Genomic DNA, 18,581 nt, shown 5'->3' on the forward strand with positions numbered 1-18,581 from the left:
GAGAGGTACCTGGGTTGCAGTTTCGTTCTTGACTCCCAGTTGGGATGTGAATGGAGGCAACCAATCTGTGTGTCTATCTCATATCTGTGCTTCTCTCTCCTCCCCTCCTCTCCTCTCTATTCCTTCCCTTCCTTCCACTCTCTAAAAATCATTGGAAAAATATCCAGATAAGGAATAACTAAAAAAATCATTAACTGGCATTTTATAAATATATATTATCAGAATTATATTTGAGAACAGAACCCAACCCATCTTGTGACTGCACTCACTAATGATATTCTTGTTTATTTGTCTACATTTATTAATACCCTCTTTTACTCTACGAGGTCTTGACTGTCTTAACTATAATCCCCAACATTCTAGGACGGAGTCTGGCACTTGTAAACATACAATAAATGTTTGAGTTAAGAAATCCTTACAGATAATTTTAAAGATAAAAATGCTTTTATTTCTGCAGTCACAAATTAGGAAACATCTGATGTATTCATTGTAGCAGGCACTAGATTTCTTCAAAGAACATTTCTTTAAAATGTGTCAGTATAGCCGGGACCGGTTTGGCTCAATGGATAGAGCGTCGGCTTGGGGACTGAAGGGTCCCGGGTTCGATTCCAGTCAAGGGCATATACTTTGGTTGCGGGCATATCCCCAGTGGGGGGTGTGCAAGAGGCAGCTGATCGATGACTCTCTCTCATCGATGTTTCTAACTCTCTATCTGTCTCCCTTCCTCTCTGTACAAAATCAATAAAATATATTTTTTTTAAAAAATGTGTCAGTATAGTAAAACTGGGAATTTGGAAAAGAAGACTCAGAGATAACCATAGTTATCATTTCTTTTCTGTCCAGACGTGTGTGTGTGTGTACAGTTTTTGGTTTGCCAACATTTCAAAAGAATGATCTGCTATTTCCTCAAAACCACAGCATGTAGGACATTTGCATTTGATTACAGATAAATAATATGTGAGATCTCCCAGGAATTAGGAAACATTTGAGGTTTGTCTCCTCTTTAAAAGTCCCAGTCTATCAAGCACTGTGCTGCCTCTGCTAGGTCAATTTTAGGAGACTTGGCTTTCTGCTGGTAGCCTTTGCTGACCAATTTGAAAATATTCTCTGATGTTTTAGGAGTACTCAAGAAATTTGAAGAAGAAGATTTGGATGACATTTTAAGAAAACGATTGAAGGACTCAAGTGAAATACCTGGTGCTCTGTGGCATATTTATGCTGGGAAAGACATTGACAAGATAAGGGAATTTCTTCAGAAGGTATAATTTAGTTCGCAATTTTGTTTATTTCTTCACCTTAAGCAAAGACTAATTTTTAATAAAACTTTTTTGGCATTCAAAATAAGATCCTATAAAATAAAAGCCTAATATGCAAATTTACCAAATAGCAGAACTACCGGTCACTGTGACACACACTGATCACCAGGGGGCAGATGCTCAATGTAGGAGCTGCCCCCAGATTGCCCCGTTGGTCGCCCCACAGATCGGCCCTGATCACCGGCCAGGCTAGTGCACTGAGCTTCTAGTCATTAAATAACGTAGGGTCTGTCTTTATTTTATTGTGTATTGACTTCTTTTTGCTGTTCACCGGGGGCAGGTCATATCTGATTGCTGAGATATAACTTACTTGAATAGACTGAAACTTTTAGTAATTGTACCTTTATTTTGGTTGTTGGACATTCTAAATGAATGTAACACCCTTTGTTCAAATATTTTCTAAATTTTCTAATTATAGAGATTTTTTTAGGGGGCCATAATTGCTGCTTTTCTTATAGTACTTCATTTTCCTTCTGATTGGACATAGGGCTCTGGTCAGTGCAGAGGGCTATAGCCCTGTATCTACTATCTTATACCAGAATACTTACCAGTATTTTAATTTAAAATATTACAAATTATGCTTTTTAAAAAAGAAGGTATTCAGTGATTAGTAAATGGTTCCTTTTAAGTTGATTTGTCAAGAGTTAGGAAGTTAATAGGATAAAGGTTATCTTAAAAGGAAAAAAGTACCTTAAGAGAAGAGCAGATCAAGAAATTTTTATGAAGTCCATACTTATTAATTATTTGACTTTCAGGAAAAGCTTCTGAACTAAGCTTTTTCTCATCTCTACATTGTACTCTTGAAACAGTTATAAGGAAGGAATCTAAACTTCACAGTGGAAGGAGATGAGAAGGGAATGTGCCTTTTTTAGAGCACTGCATAAATGTTATCAATGTGCAATGTCTTAATATCCTCTGGCTTTTCAAATGGTTGTAGAATATTTTCTCTAACTTAAGCTCAATCATCCCATATGATTGTAAGAACAAAAGACTTTGTAAAGAAAATTGAAATTTAATGGAAGTGGATTTACCATTTCCCTTACTGAAATTGGGGTGCATATTTTAATTTCAATCCATATTTCAGATTTCAAAAGAGCAAGGACTTGAAGTTCTACCAGAACATGATCCAATACGTGATCAAAGTTGGTATGTGAACAAAAAGCTCCGTCAAAGACTGCTTGAGGAATATGGAGTTAAAACCTGCACTCTTGTTCAGTTCCTTGGTGATGCCATTGTCTTACCAGCAGGAACACTTCATCAGGTATAGATAAACCTTTAACTTGCTTAAACATCAGCCATATTTCCATTTTTGTATTATTTCTGATTTAATGGATTGAAATACAATTTTTAAGACTTAAGGGAAAAAGAAATACGGCAGTTCCTCACATAACGATTCATATGCCATAGGAATTTAACTTGTTTATATCAACTAGGCTGGTAAAATTGGCTTCATTATATGTGGTTTCACTTTTAAAGTCATTGGACCTATTGACAACATTAATTCAACACTTTACTATATATTTGGTTCTCTATAGTTGAAACTTAATAGTGGAGGACTGTGTGTATTAAATCTTAGAGATCATGTTTTTTAAATATATTCCTGTTGGTTTCAGAGAGGAAGGGAGAGATAGAAACATCAATGATGAGAATCGGCTGCCTCCTGCAAGCCACAGCCTGGGCATACAGCCCAACAGAGATCGAACTGTGACCTCCTGGTTCATAGGTCGCTAATCAACCACTGAGCCATGCCTCTGGGCAAGGTCATACATTTTTTTAACACGCCCAGTATGAGTAGAATGAATTTTATTGGCTAAATTATTTCCAAATTCAGGCTTTCAGAGTCCCTCCTACTTTTTAAGGTCGCCAACATAGCAATGACATCCAAAGAAAGATGGTATGTAAATTTTATAACTATTGATCCACGAAACTTGAAAACTAAACACATACTTCTCTCTGTGGCTGGATTGTGTGGCACCTGGTACAGAACAGATTGGAAGCATCCATTAGGTTTCCTTAACTATCTGGAGCTACCACAGATGAGGTTAGGCCATGCGGTAACAAAAGTGTACAAAGAAAACCAAGAACCCCAAAAGCTAGTTTGCCTCAAAATTGATTTCATACCCTTCCACCACCTCGTAATTGGGATATATATTATGTGTAGTTTTACCAAGGAGTTTCCTATAACTATATATGCTACTACTGTCTGTTTAGCATCTGTGACACTATTGTTATGGAACAAGTAAAAGGTGCTTAGTCTTTAAGAGATCTGGTTCAAGGTTAGATTTAGATTTATCACTCTTATTATTCAAATAGCATTTTTTATAACAAAATATAAATATATTAAATTGTTTTATTTTCCCCTGAAGTTACATGAATAGCTCAGACATGTTGGATCATTTATCAGAAAACTAGAGGGCCTGGGGCTGGGCTGGCCAGGGGAGGGGCTACAGGAGTTGGCCAGCCAGCCCTGCCCCTGGTCGAACTCCTGATTGAGGGGACAATTTGCATATTAGCCTTTTATTATATAGGATGGCTAATCTGTATCCAAAGGGGAAATGCCCTCAAAGGAGTAGCTTATTTAAGATAAAAGTATAGTAAATATTTAAGTAGGAATAATTCTTTGATAATACAAGTTTTCAGGGGAGATAAGGGAGGAGAGGGGGAGGAGACATATCTACTCTTTGTAATGCTTCAAACAGTAAAAAAAGAAAACAGAAAAAGATAACACAAGTTTCCTTGAAAATTCTTATATGTCCATTTTCTGTGTTGAACTGGAGGGTGCAGGGTGTTTTTTGTTTTGTTTTTGTTTTTCATTAAGTTCCAATCCTATATAATAAAACCCTAACATGCAAATCAACCAAATGGCAGAACAACTGGTTGCTATGATGCACTCTGACCACCAGGGGACAGACACTATGCAGGAACTGCCCCCTGGTGATCATTGCGCTCCCACAGGTGGGGGCACCACTCAGCCAGAAGACAGGCTCACACTCCAAGGCAGCACTAAGGAGCAGTGTACCAAACAGTAAGGAGCAGCAAGCAGGACTGGGAGCAGGTGCAGGCTGGCTGAGGGACATAGCCCCCCCCAACTCCCAGAGCATGAATTTCCTGCACCAGTCCTCTAGTTTGTTTATAATAAAATAGATTCTTACTAGTGTAGTGTTTTGTACTTTTTGACAAATAAATAGGTCACAACACAAAATATAGAGCACTTCAATCAGTCCAAGAAATTTCCTCGTGCACCTTTTTAGTCAACCTTTCCTCTCGCCTGATATTCCTACAACCGCTTACCTGTTTTCTGTCCCTGTAGTTCTGCCTATATAAGACTATCATAATTTCAATCGTATAATATGTATCCTTTCAGTCATTTTATATAATGTATTTGAGTTTCAGCCATATTGTGTATATCAGTATTTTTTTCCTTTTTCTTGCTAGTTATAGTTAACTGTTTATTACATAAATGTACCACAGTGGTTTTTATACATTAACCAATTGAAGAACATGTCGGTTGTTTCCAGTTTAGGGCAATAATAAAGGAAGCCACTATAAAGCTTCACATAAGGATTTTGCATGCACATAGGATTTATTTCAGTTTGGTAAATACTGAGTAGTGGGATTGCCTGGTCATGATGAATGTATGATTAACTGATAAGAAATCACCCGGCTGATCTCCAAAGTGGTTGTACCATTTTCCATTCCCCAAAGTAGATGTATAAGTTATATTTCCTCTACTTATTGTCAGTTTGCTTTTAAGCATTTGAATAAATGTGCATTAGTATCTCTTTAATTTACATTTTCTTAATAACTAAATATATTACTCATCTGTTCATTTGTGCTTATTTGCCATCTGTATTTATCTTGGTAAATGTGTGTTCAAATAGTTTGTCTATTTTTATAATTGCATTTTCTTCTTTCTTACTGAGATTTGAGTGTTCTTATGTGCTTTGCAAGTATATTCTCCCAATTATGTGACTTGTCCTAATGGTGTCTTCCGAAAAGCAGATTTTAAATTTCGAAGTTCATTGCTCAGTTTTCTTCTTTTATGTAATATTGTATCTATTGTATTTTTTTTTTTTTTTTTTTTTTTTTTGGCCTAGCCCAGGATCATAACGATTTTCTCTTACACTTTCTTTTAGAATTTTTCTAGTTGTTATTCTTACATTTAGTTCTATGGTCCATTTTTAATTAATTTTTCTATATATAGTATAAAGTATGGATCAAGATTCAAATTTTTTGCATACGAACATTCAGTTCTAAAATATATTTCTTTTGAAAATATACTTTTATATGATTTTTAAACATTTAAACATTACAAAAGAGTTCATGGTTAAATCCAGTTTTTTTTCTCAACTCTACCTGCAGGAACTCTCCTCCAGAGGCAACCACTGTTACCACGGAGATTCCATGAATATACATCTTTCTGATATATCTGCTTCCTTTGGGGGTGGGGCTGGGAGAAGAGTCAGAGTTTTTCAAAATAGGCAAAAAGAATTGTTAAAAAGTCTAGTTTTTAGTTTACATCACTCTGCTCAGAGCCTCACAGGCCTTAATCTGTACATTTATCCTATTTCACACTTGTGGGTACACACTCCACACATACCCCTCACTTTCTCTCCCACTGTTGTTCTTCTCTCTTGCCACCTTGACCTCTTTGTGGTTTTTGCATGTTCCTACCCCAGGACCACGGTATTTGTTATTTTTTGGCCTAAAATTCTTTTCCTCTTCAATATCTGTACAATTTGCTTCTTCACATTTTTTTTAATGTATTTTATTGATTTTTTTACAGAGAGGAAGGTAGAAAGCTAGAAACATCAATGAGAGAGCAACATCAATCAGCCGCCTCTTACACACCCCCGACTGGGGATGTGCCGGTCACCAAGGTACATGCCCTTGACTGGAATTGAACCTGGGACTTTCAGTCCACAGGCTGACGCTCTAGCCACTGAGCCAAACCAGTTTTGGCACTTCTTCACATTCTTTAAGGCTTTGCCCAAATATCACCTTCTCAGTGAGGTCTTACCTAATACACCAGTTTAAAACTGCAAATTATTGCCGAAACTGGTTTGGCTCAGTGGATAGAGCGTCGGCCTGCGGACTGAAAGGTCCCAGGTTTGATTCCAGTCAAGGGCATGTACCTTGGTTGTGGGCACATCCCCAGTGGGGGGTGTGCAGGAGTGCAGCTGATCTATGATTCTAACTCTCTATCCCTCTTCCTCTCTGTAAAAAAATCAATAAAATATATATTTAAAAAAAATAAATAAATAAAACAGAACTGCAAATTATGTCCCCCAATTACCAGTCATCATCCCTGCTTTTTCTCCATTGCTGTCATTACCTTTTAACATGCTTCATAATTTTACTTAACTTTCTTGATTGGCTTTTAACTCCCTACAGGAATATAAGCTTCATGAGAACAGGGATTTCTGGGTTGTTTTTTATTGCTCTCTCTCATACTCAGAATAATTCACTTAAGTATTTGTGAGGCCTGAAGGCCTGAAAATGCAACATAGTTTTTACATAAATATAGATGAAAATTGTGACTTTCCATTTTTTATATATATTGTGTGTGCTCTTGGTACAAATACGCAAATTTTGGCCTTTTCCTTATGTGTCTTTGGCTACTTTAGAATATTTACCTAGAATGGAATCTAATTTCCAGGGTTTTTTTGTTTTAATATTTTTTTTATTGATTTCAGAAAGGGAAGGGGAAGGAGAAGGAGAAGGAAAAGGAAAAAGAGAAGGAGAAGGAGAAAGGAGAGGAAAGGAAAGGAGTGACTAAAACAATTATGAGAGAGAATTCTCCATTGGCTGCCTCCTAAACACCTCCCCATCAAGCCTGAAACCCGGACATGTGCCCTTGATCAGAATCAAACCCAGGACCCTTCAATCCACAGGCAACACTCACTCTATCCATGAAGCCAAACTTGCTAGGCTAACTTCCAGTTTTGACTGTACACGTAAGAACATAGGAAAACCTGTTTTGAAATATGTAGAAATTTCACTTAGATTATAGAGAGCAAATTTCACTTGTGATTAAAAAAAATTTTGTTATATTTAAATCTTGGAACAGATGCTGAACCTCTTATCCATAGTTTCATGCTCTGAAATACAGAGCTTCTACTCTACAGATACATACTGCAGGTGTAGTGAAACTAAACAGCAATGCTGAAAATGTGAGGCATCCTCTATGTTCATCCTCCAGACTAAGGAACCAGCAACCTACTATATTCATAGATCTATATGCTATCTACATAGTTACCAATAGGGGCACAGTGCTAGTTTTTAAAGAACTCTGCACACTTCAGCAGCTATTCAGATGATCATTATGCCCAGAGGAGGAATTGGAATTCCATTTCCCTATCATTAATTAGGTTTTTCCACAGTCTCTATTCTCACTCTTACTATCTCCCTCTTCTCACTCCTCCTAATTAAATTTATTTCTATTCTTTAAAAAAATGGAATAGCCAAAACCAGTTTGGCTCAGTGGATAGAGTGTCAACCTGTGGACTCAAGGGTCCCGGGTTCGATTCCAGTCAAAGGCATGTATCTTGGTTGCCAGCACATCCCCTGTAGGGGTCGTGCAAGAGGCAGCTGATCGATGATTTTCTCTCATCGATGTTTCTAACTCTCTCTCTTGTTTCTTTTCTGTAAAAAATCAATAAGATATATTTTTTTAAAAATGAAATGTCTTAAGTGTTCAGCTCGCATTTATTTTTCATTTCCTGTGAATCTTACATCTTTTAATAATCTTGAGAAGACAACCAAGAAACATCACAAATTCAAGATTAGATCAACTTGGTCCTTCCTTTGTCATTATACTGATCCTTAATAAAAAGGAGTTCTATGAAGAGTGAAGTATGCTTTGTACATGTTGGACAAGTAACAGAACATTTACCTGCTTCTTATGAAAACAATTTAGTCAGGAGAGAGACAACTGTTGAAAAGCAGTTATAGTACTGATGCCACCAAAGATTGAAGGATATTTTTAATTGGTTAATTTGGGAAAAACGGCACAATTCTACAAAATACTAGCATAAATTCTAAAACTCTTATCAATCTATCCGAAACTACAGTTTCCATCCCAGTTCCTAAAAAAAATAAACTAAGTTTCATTTTCTTTACTCTCTGTTCTTAAACTTAACTGAAGTGCTGAAAAGGCTAGCAGCCAAAGGAGCAACAACAAACATCCAGATGGATTGCACTGTTTGTTTATAGGTAACCAAAAACCTGCCTTAACAAAATTGGTGATCTAAGATCTGATTATCAGCCTCTCTAAAGGATTCCTGGAAAACTTTTCATCTTTTAAAAACATTCCAATTACAGTCATTTTACATGAAGTTGTTCAGTGGCAGAACTTTTTGAGAAAGTGTGGACTTCTGCTTTGAAATGCATTTATATTTTGGTGAATTGTCCATTGTTATTAACAGATAACTTCGCTATCCTCACCTCCTAAAATTACATTTCACTGCTTTTGTTTTGGGGATAGGTTCAGAATTTTCACAGCTGTATTCAGGTAACTGAAGACTTTGTGTCTCCAGAACATCTCGTACAATCATTTCATTTAACACAGGAATTGAGACTTTTGAAGGATGAAATCAATTATGATGATAAATTACAGGTAAGAGATGAATTTTCTAACTAGCTTCTGTTCTGCAGACTTTTTATATTCAGAAATATTAATACATGCATAACAGTATAGGCCATCATGGCCTAGTTTTTCACATTTGGGTAATGACCAAAGATTAACCCCACTATGCACTTAATTGTATAACTTTTAGTGGCCCTGATTTTAACTTTTGGTTTAACAACCAGAAGTTAACTTTGACATTTTTTTATTATCTTTGACATTTATTTCCCTTGAATTTGGCTTTCCTTTAAAAGTTTTTAATATAGCAGTTAATATTTGTTAATTTTAAATCTTAGCATAACTCCAAAACATCTGTTTCAGGTTAAAAACATCTTGTATCATGCAGTCAAGGAAGTGGTAAGAGCTTTGAAAATACATGAAGAGGAAGCAGAGGATATGGAAGAAAATTAGGTGTGTTCCAGTTTGCTGTTTTTAGGCCATTGAAGTGGGATTACTTGCTCTTGAACAATGATATGTATGCACACTGACTTGAGCTTCATAAAACCATCAGTGCCAAGAAATTCTCTTTGTAGTAATTACTTGTTACTGACATCACAGCGGTATAGCGTAAGTCACAGCTCCTATGATTCAATGTTAGTTATTAAAACAAGCTACATTTAAAAAGCAGCACTTCATAGCTGCTTTTGTATTATAGTGTATATGATGTTTGTGAAAATGCCAGATTTAAAATGATGTATTTATTTTTGGAAAAAAAAATACAAAATTCTATGCTATATTGTTGATCAAGTGTAAATGTGACCTTGTACAGTTTACTAAAATAACTGATATTTTTCACTACATTGAGACAGTTACTGTGAGAATAGGACAAAACACCAGCTATTGCCTGCATTTGGGAAATTGCTGAATCGCACAGCATTCGTGTCATAATCAGAAAATTACTGCCAAATAATTGTAAAAATTGTAAAATATAAAGTATATAAAGCAGATACTAAATACAGACACTTCGATATTTTGTTGAAGTTCTTGACTGTACAATTAAACATTTTCAAAAGGTGTAATTTATTTAAAATTGTCTCATTTTGGTAAAATTTATGTGACTTTTAAAGCTAAATATTAAACTTAATATGCTATGTAAATATATACATATATACATTTAATGATGTATTTTTTTAAACATTGGCTTGCTTTTATTTGTTAAGTGCAAGTGTTACATATGGCTTTGTACATGGAAGTTGAAAGGGGTTTTACATTTTCCATTAAAAGGACTTTATCAAAAATTGGCTTGCTTCATCCGTATCAAAGTGATTAACAGCATTTTCTTGTGGTATTGTGTTCTTTTCTGAAACATTTCCCCCTTACCTTTTATCCTTGTAAGCTTTTTTTTTCCAGCTTTCTTCCAACTTTATTAGCCATCTATATATATATAAAATCCTGAGCAACCGGTCAACAGTTGCTATGATGCACACTGACCGCCAAGGGCAGACCATATAGGCGCTGCCCCTGGTTAGCGTGCTCCCACGGGAGAGTGCCCAAAAGCCAGAAGCTGGGCTCGGCTGGTGAGCAGCTGCGGTGGCAGAAGCCTGTCCCCACTCTGCAGTGGCACTACCCACTGGCAGTGGCAGGCGCAGCAGGCTGGAATGAGCACAAGTGGCATGGCACCCAGGCTCAGTTCTGGCTCCTCCCTGGCCGCCTGCCTCTTGGCGCTCTGCTACTACATCCCCCAAGGGGTCCCGATTACAAGAGAGCACAGACTGGCCTGAAGGGCAAACCACCCCCAGTGCATGAATTTGTGCATCTGGTCTCTAATATTAAACAAGTGTCCTCAGCTTACTTGTCCCAACAAAACAAGAATGCAGGTAACTATCATTTACTTATCAAACATTTAGTAAAAAAAAGGGGGGGGGGGAGAGCAGGGAATCTATACATGAATTTTAAAAGCTATGATTATAAGTATGCAATTTTTTCTTTCTTTTTTTTTTTACAATTTTTATAGAGGAAAAGGGGGGGAGCAAAAGAGAAACATCTATGTGAGAGCAAAACGTTGATCGATAGGCTGCCTCCTGCACATCCCCCACTGGAATCCAGCAATGTTTCAATACATATGACGACACCCAACCGAGTCACACTGGCCAGGGGAAAAGTACGCAATTTCAAATATAAGTATCATAGCAGAGATTCCTGCCAATAACTTCTGGGGATTGGAAGAACCTGAAGTCGGTTCACTGGATAGAATATAATTCTGATTGTTGTGTGACCCTGATAAGTTGCTTTGATTTAGAGTCTTGATTTTAATAGTGACTATTAATCACTTAGTTGCTTGAGGTTCACATAGTCCTATTTGAATTTTATTTGAAATATGTAGCTCTCCACTGGCACTGGCAGAATATTAAGGGACAGCCTTTCCTTTTTTTTTTTCCCTTTTTATTGGATTTATTGGGGTAACACTGGTCAAATCATACAGGTTTCAGGTGCACAATTCTACAACACATCTGTACAACATATTGTGTTCACCACCCCAAGTCAAGTCTCCCACAGCCTTTTTTTCCCCAACTGGAAAGCACATTACTTTAAAAGAAAAAAGTAGTAAATCCACATTGTAACCTTGCAGGCTACTTAATTTTTATCCAGGTATATCCTCCATCTTTTAGCTCCTGGTCGGCTATTACACCACCCTCCACTCCAAGCAAGGTTCAGCCAGAAGTGGGACAATTACATGTCACAGTAATGCCCCACCTGGCACAGGGTTGATGGGAAGTCTTTATCACTTCTTCCTGGATGGCATTGGGTTTGACCTCCAAAACAGCTATTTCTTTTACCATTTTCTACGGCTAATGTGCAGGTGAGGCAGGTGTGCGGAAGCAGGAAGGAATGTGTTCGTGTGTGCAGCCCTCCACTTCTCATCACTGAGTGTTTTGGAAAATTCCCAGTTTTTTACTTTTAAATTCCATTTTTTCAAAATATGCCTCAACTTACCTGGCTCAGTAGTTGAGTGTCAAACCATAAACCAGATCGTAGTTCGATTCCTAGTCAGGGCACATACCTGAGTTGTAGGACCCCAGTAGGGGGCTTGCAGGAGCCAGCGGGTCAGTGATTCCCTCTCATCATTGTCTTTCTCCTCTCCCTTACTCTCTGAAATCAATAAAAATATATTTCAAAAAAAATAAATTATATGTGTCTAAATACATTTCTGCCACACATTTTGGGATCGTAGCACCCATAAAAATCATTGTCTAGTTTCCTGTTACTTCCTTCTGGTAGAGGGATATGGTTTAATGATATCTGGGTAAGATTAAGTGAGCTTCAGAAGTTGTTCTCATAGCTTTACTTTGCTGTGTGTGTAAACTTTAGTCATGGATTCAGAATATTCTATTTTTTCATCTATTGATTTTTTTTATAAATGTATTTTATTGATTTTTTTACAGAGAGGAAGAGAGAGGGATAGAGAGCTAGAAATGTCAATGAGAGAGAAACATCGACAGCTGCCACCTGCACACCCCCACCGGGGATGTGTCCACAACCAATGTACATGCCCTTGACCGAAATCGAACCTGGGACCTTTCGGTCTGTAGACCGATGCTTTACCACTGAGCCAAACCGGTTTCGGCCAGAATGTTCTATTTCTTGACAACAACCTATCACATAGGCTCTCTCAGACCAGATCAGGACTGTCAGCCGTGGGAGGAAAAAGAATGGCTTAATTCGTATTCTACAGCTATTCAGTACACGATGCACTATGTATCGGGTATAGCAAGTGGCCAAGATACAAAGCTATATGCCACCAGGTCTGTCCCTGAGATTCAGACTCAGACTTTTCCTTACTACAAAAGCTATGACACCTCGATAGTTAACACCTTGAAACCGTATCGAAGATACAGGAGGCTTAGTAGTATACCAAGTACTTTGGCTCTCACAGAATCTGGCTCTTTTCACGAAAGCAGTGTCTGAAACAAAAATGAAATCTTGGCAAGCTCTGGGTTTCTGGCTGCATGCAAAGTGAGTTCCCTTTCTTGAGTGGGGAGATTTTCACAGCTGACTTCAGCTGCTCACATTTCTCTGTAAGTGAGCCAACCAGCTGCAGCTAAAACTGGAGGAGTGCTTATCTTTCCTGTATCTGGTCTGTGAAAAGGAACTTGGCCCCCAGGTCAAGGAAGGTATATAGCAAGGATGTGTGGGTCACTGCTTTCCTGCCCCCTAGACTATGACTTCAGATTAGAGAGACGATGAAAGATTTGAACAGCTGCTTCAGTGAACAAATACGAAATGTAGTGCCAAACGGAAGGGGACTCTTTTCCCAAGGAGAGTCAGGAAAGTCCCCTGCCAGCATGGTGAGGATTATAAAAGGTGAAGGAATGTTAAGTAGACAAATCCCTATCAAGGATCAAGTTCAACTGATGGCTTCCAGGGTAGGTCATAGGTATGATATACTCTCTATGAAGAGCATAAATTATTTTCACATCAGCATCTAGCTTCAGGTGCTTTTCTTAAATGAAATTTTAGCCAACCTAATATACTTATGAGTCTTCTAATGTTTGGAAATGGGTAACCATATGTGGCATATATGGGAACTCTACACCTAAATTTTTAAATAACTTATGTAATTATAGTAACGTAAAAATTATAACTATAATTAACTTTCTGCGGAAACTATGTTGAACAGAAACTTTTAATATTGTGTTAGCAAACTTTCTCCACGTATAAAGGGGAAAGGAAAAGGTATAGGCCGCCAAAAAAAAAAAAAAAAATCACTGCACTATGCAGAGTCCAGTAAACACCAGAGCACTTAAAGAGGGACAAGCCAGGGTTTGGGTCCAACATTGAAAAACTATCAGTAATGCATCAAAGACAAAAATAAAATAGTGGTTTTTACACGTTCCATGTTTAAGCAATGGATTAGCACTACAAATAAATAAGACACTTTACCTTGGCGTCTGCTCTGGAAGTGGGCATCGGAAGGGCTGCAGCTTGTGACTAAGGCTGAGAAGTGGTGGAAGGAAGGTTGTCTGAAATTAGAAAGTTTAGCACCAGATGTAGATGGGCTTGTCTCAGTACCGCCATGAGGATTAAGGAGGTGCAGTTTTCCGCATGGTTTTTCTTGCAGACAAAATCACCCCTTAAGCAAACACAAAATTCTTACGTTCAAATTGTTCTCTACATATTAATCATGTTGGAACAAATTTGCATTTTCAAAGCAACTGTTACAGTTGAACTACACCAGATAGTCTTCAAATTAAAGCTTTCTAAAACCAGTGGACCATAGGGTTTCAGAAACAAAATTCTAAGACGTTAAAAATTTGGCACATCTGTTGGTTATCATATGACTTGATCCATCATCTCACCCTCCCAGAGGGGAAATGGAAACAGCAATTTAGTTCATTTACATTGAGCTCCATGGCAAATGGTTATGTATTCTAAAGCGTACCAACTCTAGAAATCGTATAGTCATGGGAAATTGCTGTTCATTGCTGTTTAGTGGAACTTCCGAGGAACTGCACAGGACATACTGGTACACCGCAGTGCTTTCTGAGCTGGGAGCCCACACTTGCTTCTAAGTATTCCATTCACATCTTCCCAACCAGCAGCAGTTTATCGAGATTTTAAAGTGAAATATTTACTCCTCCACATGACTAGCGTTCCTGGTGTTTTCTGTGGGCTCAGTGAAATTGGAGCCACTACTGGCAACTGGACTTTGGGGAGAAAGTCATTTTCTGCATAAATTATGTTGAAAGGTAAACAAGGATGTCCACCGAGTCGACCTCAAACTGTTTGCTTCTTTTAAAAATCTCAGTTCTAAAGACAGTAAAGCAATAAGCAGACTGTAAAATTACAACGGGGAGAGTAGGGAGATCTGGGGGAGATAAGAGACCAACCGAAGTACTTGTATACATGCATATAAGTACAACCAATGTACACAAAACTCTGGGGAGGGAGGGCACGCGTGGGAGGGGGGAGCAATGTTAAAATATGTACACAGATAATTTAATAAAAAATAAATTTTAAAAATCACTACAAAAAAAAAATCTCAGTTCTTATTGAGTATTGCCTGACCTATGTGGCTCAAGTGGTTGATCGTTGACCTGTGAATTAGGTCACAGTTCGATTCCAGGTCAGGGCAAATGCCTGGTTTCAGGCTTGATTCCCAGGAGGGGTATGGTATCCAGGAGGTGGCCTATCAGTGATTCTCTCATCATCTCTTAAATATATTTTTTATTGATTTTAGAGAGGGATAGAAACATCAGTAAGTGGCAATCATTGATTGGCTGCCTCCTGCATGTCCCACACTGGGGATCGAACCTGCAACCCAGGCATGTGCCATTGATTGGAATCAAACGTGGGGCCCTTTCGTCTGCAGGCCAAAGTTCTATATCCACCAGCCAACCAGCTAGGGCAATGCTTTAAGTTTTAGAGGCAGAAGATGATGGTTCATTAGCCAGATTACACTGATTTGAGATTTTTTATTTACTTTTTTTTTGCCTATACATGTCCATAAACCACTCTTGAATATTAGAATATTTACTATTTAAGTATTAGTGACTAGGGACTTTTAAACTGTGGCCCACCAAATCCTCCTTAACCCAAGAGAAATTCCTCACTGCCCACCAGATGGCACTGTTCATCCGTGCTTATTAAAAGGACATGAGCCCATCTGAGATGAGACAAATCTGAAGAAACCTTTTATAAACAGCCATGCCACGTTGCTCCCACAGAGGTCTCCAAAACACTAAGATTATGACAAAAATATAATAAAGGTCACTTTGATCTTTACATATAAAGCCTACCGGTCTAGAATGATTCAATAACTAGCTATTATTACAATTCATGTCTTGACCCTGCAAATAAGTTATAATATATGGCAGACTGCCTCACACTAGTATTCATCTTTTAAAACAAAACTTGAATCTCAACTCCCCACAAATGAAAAGGGATATCGTCTTAGCTTATTTGTCTCAGTGGGTAGAGTTGAAGGGTCCTGGGTTCATTCTGGTTCAGGGCACATACCTTGATCAATTGGTTGATTCCCCACTAATCGATGCGTCACATCAACAAAAGTTTCTCTCTCTCCTCCTCCTCCTTCCCCCTTCCTTCCATTCTCTATAAAAAAGAAAAATCAGCCAGGACCGGTTTGGCTCAGTGTATAGAGCGTCCCTGCGGACTGAAAGGTCCCGGGTTCGATTCCGGTGGGGGGTGTGCAAGAGGCGGCTGATAGATGATTCTCTCTCATTGATGTTTCTAACTCCCTATCTCTCTCTTCCTCTCTGAAAAATCAATAAAATATATTTAAAAAAAAAAAAATCGGCCCTCGCTGATTTGGCCCTAGCCTGTGGACTTGAGGGGTTCCAGGTTTGATTTCGGCTAAGGGCACATACCTCCAGTAGGGGGCATGCAGGAGGCGGTCAATCAATGATTCTCATACCGATGTTTGGATCTCTCCCTCTCCCTTCCTCTCTGAAATTATATAAATATATATATATATATATATATGGAAGACTGTCAATGGAAAAATATCCTGGGGTGAGAATTAACAAAAAGGGATACAACAGAAAATGCACATTAGGTTTCTTACAGTTGAGAGTAAGGATGAACTCAACTTTTCCAAATGATCAGTAGCTGAGGAGAAACTTGAATGACCAGTTCCCTTGGCCACAGTAGGAAAACTAGACAATTGAGCTCCAGTGTAGCCCAGTAAAAACAGCACGGGACTGCTAGTAAGACCACCTTCCTGTTGGCTCTACTCCCAGTCTGGTATAAAACTTCACATAACTCTCTGGGACTAAATTTTTTTTCTTTGTAGAACAGGTCTTAAAGGCCCTAAAAATTACAACATCCAAAATACATTAAAACAAAGAGTACTAAGCAGAAAGATGATGTATTTAACATTTTTAACTGACTCACCTAGAGACAAAATATTTTCATTATTTCAATAACCTTGATAAAATGTGAACAGCTTTGAAGGGACTATTTGAAAATACCTTCTTCTGATTCCCTTTTCTCTTAAGCATGGTGTCAAGGAAATATGGATTACTATGTCACCACAGCGGCACAGCTCAGATGCTTACTACATTCCACTTACTTTCTGAAAGCAGTGTTTTAGTGTCACTCTGTGAAAAGCTGAAGAACTCAGGAGTAGGCTTCCTGGACTTTTTTAATGCCCAGTTATCTGGGTCCAGTGGCAGAGGCCACCACTTGATGAGGAAAGACAAGACTTGCTAAACTTGCTATGTATGAATAATGCATTCCTTACGGGGAAGCAAGCTATTCTGAAGTCCCTTTCAGAGCCTTAAACTAGACAGAAAAGACACAAGAACACCCAAAAACCCCAAATCAGAGATGGGCCACAAACCCAGAGACTAGGACCTACAATTGAGGAAAACAGGTGTTTTTTGTTTGTTTTTTAAGAATCTACTTTACAGAAGACCCTGTGTTAGGATGCTGCAAAAGATACCATGTCACCTTGGTCAAAAGGCACATACATTCTATTAAGAGGCAAACACGAAACTTAAAAACCAGATATAACAAGAATACTAAATAGTGTGAAAAAGAACTTCAAAGAAAAAGATTAGTTCACCTAATGTGCAGTTGTTAGTGGAAATGCAGAGAGCAAGGTCCTGCAAAACGCACATCATGCTAACAGTCATGGGAGGCCAGGGTAGGAGAGGAAGAAGGTAGTGGCAGAAAAGGAATGTGATTTGAAAGTGTCGCCCTAATAAATATTTTTTTAACAAGAAGTGGCTAGGCTAATAGTTTATTTTTGGCACAAACTTGTTAAATTTGAAGTTTTATAAGGCTAGGCAAGCAAAATAGGCAACAACACTGAGAAGAACCAATTAATATAACTTTTAACAGAGAGTGGAACTCATTTTAAGATATTTTAAGAAGTCAGTTTACTTTTGGTTTCATCTGTAGCAAGAAAAATAAAATGACTTTTGCATGGTCACTTCATGTCATCCTGTTTCTGCTAGCTTCATCACTAAACATATAAGCCAACCCTACCTCTCAGCCCCACTGTCCCTGGTTTCCTCAGGGGAGGCAGTTTGCTATTCCTCCTTATGTCTGTCCCGTCCGCAATTCCACACAATAAGCCAAGACTATGCTTTAAACAAACTCAGTGCTTACACTCCAATGTGTTTCCCTTCTATGCTCTTTGCCTCTCATCCCGGAGCCCCTGGACTCTGCAGAGAAGAATGCCCATGTGAGCGGTTCACCACCACCTCACTCCCTGTGGCTGGGGGGTAGGTGCCCAGGAATGGCGGCTCCCACCTGAGCGTTTTTCACGTGTGCTGGGACAAGAGAAGGTTGGCAACACATTTAGAACTCAGGAACTTCCTTGTTCTTTCTCCCTGGAGAGGAACTGCACTACAAAACACTGAAGGACATCTGTAACACACCAAAGTAATCCTTTGACAGAATCTCTTCAAATTCATATTCAAAATTTACAACATAGAAACCATATAAAACTTGCTTTTCAAGTACCAACCACATTCACCAAAGGTATAAAATACAATTACTTTATTATTTCTTACAATCAAATACTGCCAACTAGCATTACTTCCACTCATGCATCATTAAAAACAAAGGATTATTTCCTTGGTATTTTCAAATGATGCATTATACAATAAACAAAAAAAAGTTAGAACTTAAAATGCACCCTGATTAATTATGTAAACTGGTAATTAAAAAAA

General features: G+C 38.1%; 1 protein-coding gene across 13 annotated transcripts in view; it reads left to right on the top strand.

The window, feature by feature from the left end:
- Positions 1 to 10,181, top strand: part of JMJD1C (jumonji domain containing 1C) — a 183,760-nt gene extending 173,579 nt beyond the window's left edge. For 12 of the 13 annotated variants that reach the window (XM_036438351.2, XM_036438352.2, XM_045581820.1 and 9 more), the window contains 4 exons: positions 1,120 to 1,259; positions 2,401 to 2,577; positions 8,803 to 8,934; positions 9,265 to 10,181. In XM_036438351.2, coding sequence (XP_036294244.1) covers positions 1,120 to 1,259; positions 2,401 to 2,577; positions 8,803 to 8,934; positions 9,265 to 9,354 — 539 coding nt within the window. In that variant the 3' untranslated portion in view covers positions 9,355 to 10,181. The remainder of the gene's footprint in view (positions 1 to 1,119; positions 1,260 to 2,400; positions 2,578 to 8,802; positions 8,935 to 9,264) is intronic. The other variant, XM_036438357.2, reaches the window with a different exon arrangement.
- Positions 10,182 to 18,581: the final 8,400 nt, after the last annotated feature.

The sequence above is a fragment of the Pipistrellus kuhlii genome, unplaced genomic scaffold (genome assembly GCF_014108245.1).
Source record: "Pipistrellus kuhlii isolate mPipKuh1 unplaced genomic scaffold, mPipKuh1.p scaffold_m20_p_15, whole genome shotgun sequence".
In the NCBI taxonomy this organism is placed as follows: domain Eukaryota; kingdom Metazoa; phylum Chordata; class Mammalia; order Chiroptera; family Vespertilionidae; genus Pipistrellus; species Pipistrellus kuhlii.